General features: G+C 38.5%; 1 protein-coding gene across 1 annotated transcript; it reads right to left on the bottom strand.

The window, feature by feature from the left end:
- Positions 1–5241: 5241 nt before the first annotated feature.
- Positions 5242–8679, bottom strand: LOC149388332 (inorganic phosphate transporter 1-4-like). The gene is made up of 3 exons (XM_089621915.1): positions 8164–8679; positions 6746–7018; positions 5242–6057 (listed from the first exon to the last, which is right to left on the bottom strand). The coding sequence occupies exons 1-3, from the start codon at positions 8677–8679 to the stop codon at positions 5242–5244; spliced, it is 1605 nt and encodes a 534-aa protein (XP_089478041.1).
- Positions 8680–9419: the final 740 nt, after the last annotated feature.

Raw genomic sequence — 9419 nt, forward strand, 5'->3', positions numbered from 1 at the left:
GCTGAAGCTTTCGTGACTATGGGTGTCACGAAATAATTTAGTTTCGTGACAGTCACGAAATAATTTCGTTTTGTGACTATATTGTCACGAAAATATTGAGTCATGCTGAATCTTTCGTGACAACGTTGGTCACAAACACTGTAACGAAATGGCTATGTATGAGGGAGCTTACTGGAATAAAGAGCGAAAAGAGTGTCAATGTGGGAGCTTGCTGCGCCGGAAAGGGCAGAGAGAGACGGCGGCGAAGGTGGGTGGCCTTGGAAGACGACGGACGGCGCGAACTAAGAGAGAGATGAGGGATGGCCGTCAAGTTTGAGAGAGAGGACGGACGCCGGCTGAGATCCAGACACCCCGACGACAATGGGACACGACGCCAATGGAGGTGATGCGACGGAGACAATGGAGGAGATGAAACAAGTGCAGTGGAGAAGAAGATGAAGCCGAAATGAAAAGAAAGGAGAGATTGAGAGTAGGGTTTAGTTTTTAGGATTCTTAAAAAAAAAATAGAAAATAAATAAGGGTATAATGGTAATTACATAAATAGAAATAAATGAAGAGGTCCTATTGCTGACCTTTTTAAAAAAAACGTCCAAAAAAGTCATTTGCCCTCTATTTACTCCTAGTTTTGGAAAACTCCCTACTACTTTCCTTCTCATTTTTATTATGAGAATACTATGCATTTCTTTTATTATATAATTTATTTCAATTCTTCTCCTTCATCCGAAGAAACAAATTCCTTTTAAGACTCGTCGGCAACAATAGATAAAATATAGTCTTCACGAAAATGGGAGTTTGGATTTTTGTTGTAGGTATTAAGTTTAACCTCAATGATTTTTGTCCTGATATTTAGTTTGTAAGGTATTAAGGAATGCTTATTAACGTGATATACTTAGGAAATTATCTATTTTTATTTTGAAGTAATTACGTAACTTTTCCTGAAAATTCATCCTCGGAAGTATTTATGGAAACTCCAATTGCTGGGCAAATTTGGAACGATCTCGGAGGAGCGTTATATTGGGTATAATATTACTTGAATGTCATGTATAGTTATGGCTAACTGATGATACAACACAGAGCAATAGCTTGGTAATTGGATAATCTCTCCCATTGCTACTACCAAAACAACCGAAGTCTTAAATTACGATGCAACCTAGATGTGGTAAATTGGTATTTTTGGGAGAACAAATAAAACTAGCGTTTTAATTTATACTACGCGTGTTATATTTTATTATATATAGAGAACAAATGCATCTCCTACTTCTTTTTCTTGGCTATGGGTGCTAGGAATTGAAACTAGATGTTTGATGAAGATAAACAGAATTTACATGAAACAAAAGACAGTTTTTTTTTTTTTTTTATTTATTTTTTTTGTAAAGATTTATCTGTCATTCATCAATATGGAACTTTGTTGGTTGCTAAAGCGAGTTCAATACGAGACGGATACTAAAAAAACCAACAATTGTTATGAAAATTAAAAGCCTTTACTTTGGACGGTGTTTTCAATACTTCCCATAATTATTCGAAAGATCTCCACATGAACGAAGCCGATGATCGGATTTCGGCATAAAAAAAAATCCGACCTTGGGAAGTATTTGGTGGCCTTGAGAACCCGAGCAGCGAGAGACAAGGGATTCAAAATTATTCTCCAACCTTGTTTAGCTAGCATCGACTGATTAAATCAGCTCAAATGCTTAAAACCAAGCCCACACTCGCCAATAAATTCCACGTCGGTTCGAATCTCCGCTCCACCAGAACCGTGCCATCATGGACTCTACCTCGTGACCAGTGACGGAGCCAGTATAGGCCCAGCAGGGGCTTAAGCCCCCCCTCAAATTTTTTTTTTGCACTTTTTGCCCATTTTTTAAAAAAATTACATTTTTTTCCCTTCAAAATTTATACTTTTGGCCCAATTTTTATAAATTTTTTACAATCAAGCCCCCCCTGAATTTTTTTTTTCAAATTAGTCCCCCTGATGGGCTTTTCTGGCTCCGTCACTACTTGTGACACATACTGACCGGAAGCCTGAAGAGTGAATAATGTTAATATTCTATAGTTGGAAGAGCCAAATGTTAATATTAGTAGTGCACAAAATAAATTAACAAGTAAATATGAATAACATTAGGAATATAATATGATTATTTTGAGTTGCTAAAATTTATTGCGATTTATTTCTTTTATCAGTGACACGGTTAACAGTCTTGAGAGGCTACTTATTTTGTTGCTTTTAAAATATAATTTAGTTATAAAAATAGGAATTATATATACGAGTCAATACTTAAACTTAGATCTAATTACTTCATTATCAACCTCGTTGGACGCCCTCTCAAGAACAGGTTTGTCTTCAGCATTGTACGTGACAGCTAAACAAAATCTACTAGAGCATACGTTTGCTGACCGCATGGAGATTAACACGACAATCTTTCGAATCGTGCTTCGAGCTAAGAGGGACTAATTCGTGGCTAACTACTTAAACACTCATGAGGCTGTGATTATAGAAATTCACCAGCGAATCGATTATTTATTCTCACTAAATTTCGTGTGTAACTTACGCTGAAGTTGACTGGTGAGTTGTCTAGACCATAGCCTCCTATCTGTTACTTTCAAAAACTAATAAAAGTAGGATCATCACTGTTGATGTGGGACTTCGTCCGTTAATTAATATATGATTTTGGGCTCGAAAAAATGTGGTCTAGCTCATTTGGTTTGAAGACCGTCCTTAGAGTAGAAGGACTCGACGAAGAGACATCTCAAATGAGCTCGGCCCAACTCGGAGCAGAAGTAAAGGAATTATGAATTGGTCTCAGCGATATCCGTACTTGTTGTCTAATTCAAATAAGACCAACGAGCAAACGACCCTTAAGACGATGACATGTCCCCCGTGCGACCGGGGCTTGTTAATATGATTGATATTCATACGTAACGCAAAAAAGAGCATCGCGTATGACCAATTTTCTCTCCGAACTTCGGTAATCCAAACTCTCATTAACATTAATATATGTATTTTTGCTATTTCATTTAGTATATACTTTATTGAATCCCATTACTTGTTACTATTTTATATTCATATCGTTTGGAATCACATCAATAAAAATTTGAGTCCCATAAATATGAGTTAAAATCTGGCTTTTTTCAAAGATTTGTGACTATTTTACCTAGAGAATTCTCAGGTCGCGAGGCATCGATCACTTAGGCGTGCAACATATAGATAAAATCTTTCATCCAACTTGGATATTTAGTTACAAGAATTTATATATAAACCATTTATATATAGAGATTTGTAAACAACTAGCCTACTTACTTATAGAGGAGATTTTTAAATTATAGCACAACTATCCATTTATTTCGGGAAATAACTCATATTTCTCATACTTTCAAAATTGTCATTGGTTTTATAAAACTTCGTTCTTATTTGTTTGTTAATTCCAAATTTTTTTCAGGTATTCATCATCGGATTTGAATCATGGAATCGTTCGCAAATCGGAGACATATATTTTGCTTTTTGAATGGTAAATAATATTTACTATCGAAAGGCCGGACTGTAAATATTATTTACAATTAAAATTATCCTGCAATTTACAACCAGGATATTCGACGACTCATTTGGAATAGATGTTTAGGATTGTCGATTTTGTAGATGTTCTTCTATTGTTCTTATATTATCTGTTTGTCTAGGTTAGTCATTTAATCATTCTTAGTGTTTCTGTTTGTCTAGTGTAGGTGTTTAGGTTATTTGGTTTCATAAAACTTCGTTCTTATTTGTTTGCTAATTCCAAATTTTTTCCAGTTATTCATCATCGGATTTGAATCATGGAATCGTTCGTCAAATCGGAGACATGTATTTTGTTTTTCGAATGGTAAATAATATTTATTATCGAATGGTCAAACTGTAAATATTATGTACCATTAAAGTTTCAGAGTTTCGGTTATGGTGTTCTATGGGTTAATCGAATTGAAAATAATATTTATCATATTTTATAGTTAGGTTAATCGAATTGAAAATAATATTTATCATATTTTATAGTTAATCTAACAGAGAATTGATCAGAGATGCGGGCTAGAGTTTCGATTATGGTGTTCTATGGGTTAATCGAACTGAAAATAATATTTACTTACCATTTTTTCCAAGTCTGAGAACAGAGACATATTCGTTGGGTTCGAAAGTGGCGAAATCAGAAAGGTGGTGGCGAAAAAGGAGGTCGGAGGATTGAAGGATTCGAAATCGACGGAGAGTTCAGAAGCAATATTGGAGGATTGAAGGATTCGGAGTCAGAGGCAAAAATTTTGGTGTGTATTTGATGAGAGGTAAGATAGGAATATAATACTGTTTGATAGTGGATTGGGCTAATTACCTAATTTAAGTGATAGTTGGGCTAGAACTTTAAAAGAGATTGCCAATTTGGATTAGATAACTAGTCGGTCCTTATATATAAGAATTTTTATATAAACCATTTTTATATAAGAATTTTTATATAAACCATTGTATCTCGTTTTCTCTCCGACTGTTTTTTTTTTTTTTCATACATGCCCCCTTGAATAAAATTTATGGCTCCAGTCTCTAATTGCATAATACATATTCCCAATGTAATAGATAGGCTGAATACTACAATGATAATTTAAAATTTTTGATATGTAAATAAAAAAATTCAAAAGTTCAGAGTTTCTTTGTACACCAAGTTTAAGGAGCAAATCCAAAAAATGGTTATCAATTATGTATATTTCTTTCTAGTGGCGAAGTGATACAATGGGTTAGATTTGGTTACACTGCATGTTAGCTTTGGGCATCGAAAAGGACTTGATCAGGAAAATCTCATTTGCAAAAATGAAGAGAAATTGCCCAATTTGTCATCAATTTCATAACATTTTCCCACTTTCCACCAAAATACTATTTTTTTCCCAAAATCCCACCATCTATGTCAACAATGTTGACATCTATTTTTGCTTTTCACTATGAGATGTCAACATTGTTGACATAGATGGCAACATTGTTGACATCTCAGTGATATTTTGGGAAAAATTAGTGTTTTGGTGGAAAGTGAGAAAATGTTATGAAATTGGTGGCAAATGAGACAATTTTTCAAAAATGAAACCAACTAGCCAACTAGGCCGTCGTAATTCTTTCTTTCGGCAGATTTAATTTAATTTAATTCTCTTCGTTTTATAGTCCCTTCCGTATAAACAAAACTAACCCCAAAAGCATTTAAAAAAAAAAAAGAAAAAAAAAAAGAAGCTAATTAATTAGAATCAGAAGGGAACGGTACTATTGTAAGCGGGTTTCTCAGGCTCATCCGATTCCATGTCTTCCAAGTGATCTTCCATCTCCCCGGAGAGCTCCTCCAGAGACTTCCCCTTGGTCTCCGGCAACAAGAAAGTCAACAACATGCCTAGAAAGTTGACCGCCGCCATTATGAGCAGCGAGTTCCGAACCCCGATCCCTCGGGGATAACCCCGCTCCGTCTTCTCCGGGTTCGTATTCTGCGCCAGAAACATGAACCCGCACGTGCCGACGATGGCCCCGAGCTTCCCGGCCGCCGCCGAGATCCCGTGGCACGTGGTCCTCAGCCTGGCCGGGAAGATCTCGGCGGCGACCACGAAGGTGGTGACGTTGGGCCCGAAGTTGGCGAAGAAGAAGGTGAGCGAGTACATGACCACGAAGCCGACGCGGTTCTCGGGCCGCTTCCAGAACATGTAAGGAAACGCGACGGCGAGCATGAAGACGGCCATGAAGAAGAAGCCGGCGAGCTGTAGCGCGACTCGGCCGACCCTGTCGATGAGGAAGACGGCGAACCAGTAGCCGGGGACGGCGCTGAAGACGGCGATGACGGTCTGGACAGAGGCGATCCAGTAGACCTCGTCGAGGGCGTTCATGGCCTCGGCCTCGGGGATCCACCCGATGTTGGTGAAGACGTCTTTTTGGAAGAGGTTTTGGCTGTAAAAGGCCATGTCGAGGAGGAACCACGTCGAGGTCGTGCCGAGGAGGTGGCGGCCGTGGCGGCGCAGGAACTCCCGCGAGAAGAGCCCGAACGAGTTCCTGCGCCGCGACGGGATCGCCTCGATGGCCTTGTGTTGGTGCTGCTGCTGCTGCGCTGTGTCCACGCCTGCCATTAAAAAGCGCGTGGACAAGATGGTTAACCGTGTTTTATATAAAAAAAAAATTAGGTAAATAGCCAACTAAAACGTTTGAAATTGTTATGTAGCCAACATTTCATAAATCTTAGGTAAATAATCACAAAGATGACGTGGTCTAGTAAATGTAAGTGGTTATTTAACTAAGATTTACATATGTAAATATATGAATGTGACTATTTATCTAAGATTTACGAAGCGTTGGTTATTTAGCAATGTCAAACTGTAAATGTGTTTATTTACCTAGTTAATGGATCCTTTTTTAAAACAAAAAATTGGGTAACTAGCCAACTAAATCGTTTAAAATTGCTATATAGTCGACGTTTCGTAAATCTTAGATAAATAGCCATAATGATAACGTGACATGTCTGGTTTACCCTTTGATTGAAACAAAGAGGGGGATATTTATGTCAATTTATACATGTAAATACAAGGACGTGGCTATGTACATAAGATTTACGAAACGTTGGCTATTTAGCAATGTCAAACTGTAAATGTGATTATTTACCTAATGAACCATTTTTAAAATGGTTAAACAATTAACCATTAGTTCTAATATTATTTTTTCTTGCACCGGTTAAAATGTAAATTAATTGACATGCCTATTTTTACCTGTCATGACGACGTCGAGGACCGTGGACATGTCTGAGGCTGCACGAGCGGCGTCATTGGCCACAAGGGCGGTGTAGCGTGCGGTCTCGGGCATCTTGGTGCGGAGGTAGTATGTCAGGGCCGCCGGGACCGCCCCAGCCATTAGGATCGCGCGCCACACGATGTCGGCCTCTGGCACAGTCGAGGCGGGCCCGGCTTGCTCGTAAGCCTCGGACGGGTACGCGGCGCCGAACCAACCCGAGATTGCCATCCCAAAGAGACCGCCGGTTAGGATCCCGAACCCCTGAGATCATGGACGGAGCAAGAAATTTAGATTAGGATGGGGCCAATATGCAAATGAAAGTTCATATGCGGACTAATTTATAAATTTTTGGGATAAAAAAATGTAAAAATTTATGAAAAATAAGCAAAACGTGCAAAAACAATAATTAAAAGGGGGCTAAAGCCCTGAGATGGCTGTGGCTTCATCCTTCCTGATAGAGCCAGAAAAACTTAATTATGAGGCTTAACTTGAAATTATTTTTTGAAGGGTTTTTATTTTATATAAAGTAAAGCTTGTGTTGAAAAAGTATTTAAGAAAAATTGAGGGGGCTTAAGCCACACGGATTTAGATGAGCACAACTTCAAGCATAAATGTTGACCTTTTTTTTGTCAAACACAATCACCGGAACGTAAGGACAGCCCAGTGGTGGAGCCAGAAATATAATCCAGGAGCGTACGCGCAAAATGTAATATATAAAAAGTATATATCTAAGTAGAAAAGAATATAAAAGTTTTGGGGGGATTAAGGTTTAGATGGGCCACAACTTCGACCGTAAATGTTGACTATGTTTTACTTCCTTTAATGAGAAAAAAAAAAAAGTATAATGTTGAAAACACAATCACCGGAACGTTACTCGTTCGAGTAGCAGAGCCAGAAATATAGTTTAGGCGGGGTACAAAATGAAATAAGGAGTATAAATGTACTTTTTGAGGAGGGGTTTTAAGCTAAGAAAAAAATGTAATTTTATCTGTATATCTAAATTTTTTGTGAGCAAAATGTGAATATACAAAAGACGATAAGCAACATTAATAGCATGTTATTACTGTTACAATGACTTAGTGTTTAAACTCACTTTCTAGTATCAACAAGAAACATATAATTATCAGTAAAAAATGTGACATCTTTAATCAAAATTCAAAGTACGTGAATTTAGACAAAAAAAAAAAAAAAAAAAAGATTAGGGCAGCAAAAAAATTAAACTTCCTTCTTCTACTCTTTAATATGCAAAAATGCTGAACTATCTTGGTTTAATCTGTTTTAGCAAATATTCAATTCTAAATCGAACATTAGGCCGGCATAATTATGTGACATCTTTAGTAATTAATTAATCTTTAATAAAAACTACAAAGAGTACGTGAATTTCAACGAAATTATTAAATCCATGCCTGCATGGCGAAAACGGCGGCGATGAAGGCCCCGCGGGTCTTCTTATTAGCGTACTCGGCCATAATGGCGGAGGAGAGAGGGTAATCGCCGCCGACCCCGAAGCCGAGCCAGAAGCGGAAGAAGCAAAGGCTCCCGATAACGGAGCCGGGCGTGGACCCCAGCGAGAGCCCCGAGGCGACGGAGCACAGGGACATGAGGGCCAAGGTGACTCCATAGGCCCGCTTTCGGCCCAGCTTGTCCCCGAGCCACCCGAAGAACAGGTGTCCCACGACGGCCCCGACAAAGGCGATCCCGGTCACCGCCGCCGCCACTTCCGGGGGCAGCGACCCCGGCTTCTTCTCGCCCGACGCCGTGTAGTAGATCCGACCCAGAAGCTTCGTCACCAGCGATATGCTGAACAGATCGTACGCGTCCGTGAAGAATCCCATTCCGGCGATGATGATCGCCGTGAAGTGGTACCATTGAGTCTTTGCCGTGTCCAAAGCCTCTAGAATCTTCAGCGAATCGCTCCTCATTTTTTTTTTTTTTTTTGATCCTCTCTCTCTCTCTCTCTCTACTGGAATCGAAACTGTTTTAACAAATTTTGGTGTGTTTGTTTGTTTGTTATAATATGGAGATTGGCAAGAGTACAGAGGGGTTTTGGTTTGGAATTAAAATGATTATTAGTTTCGGTTCCCGTATCTCTAAGATAAAAATAGTGAAAACTTGTTGTGAATAACAGTGTTATATTGACCTGTCTCGGTAATTTGATAAGTATATAGTCCACCCACGCCAGTTTTGGCTCTGTAATTTTTTGATTTTTTTTTCCCCTTTCTAAGAGGTATCGTGAAGTAATTGGTTTTAGCTTTTGCAATTCCGGCCTCAGGGTTTTTTTGGCAATTTATTTTATTATAAAATTCATGTACGTAAAAAAAAATGGTAAAATAATATTGTGTACTGAATATTCGTCTATTAACATCAAAATTAGCAATTCACATATATCAATTCCACTTCTGCTCTTTGATGGCAACGGGATATTTGCTTTTAGTTTTCATACGAATATATATTGTTATGCCGTCGTTTTAACAATGTAAAAACGACACCCCGAGAGCCTAAAACGACAAGAATTGACAAAGTTCAAGACCTAACTATCGACGTGTTGAAACCATCGTCATGCAAACCATCGGCGACCTAGAACCTTTCGCAAAGCAAGATTATCGGCGAAAGGAAGAATCATTGAACTATCGGCGGCCATACTATCGGCGAAGTTCAAGAT

Source organism: Urtica dioica, chromosome 8 (assembly GCF_054948205.1).
Source record: "Urtica dioica subsp. dioica isolate 48M chromosome 8, U.dioica_male_clone48M_v1_H2, whole genome shotgun sequence".
Lineage (NCBI taxonomy): Eukaryota > Viridiplantae > Streptophyta > Magnoliopsida > Rosales > Urticaceae > Urtica > Urtica dioica.

Excerpts from the sequence above, each read along its gene's own strand:
- LOC149388332 (XM_089621915.1), bottom strand. The coding sequence starts at position 8,679 with ATGAGGAGCGATTCGCTGAAGATTCTAGAGGCTTTGGACACGGCAAAG. Across the intron at positions 7,019-8,163 it reads CCGCCGTTTTCGCCATGCAG|GGGTTCGGGATCCTAACCGG; the intron begins GCATGGATTTAA and ends CCATGATCTCAG. Across the intron at positions 6,058-6,745 it reads TGTCCACGGTCCTCGACGTC|GCCATCGAGGCGATCCCGTC; the intron begins GTCATGACAGGT and ends CACCAACACAAG.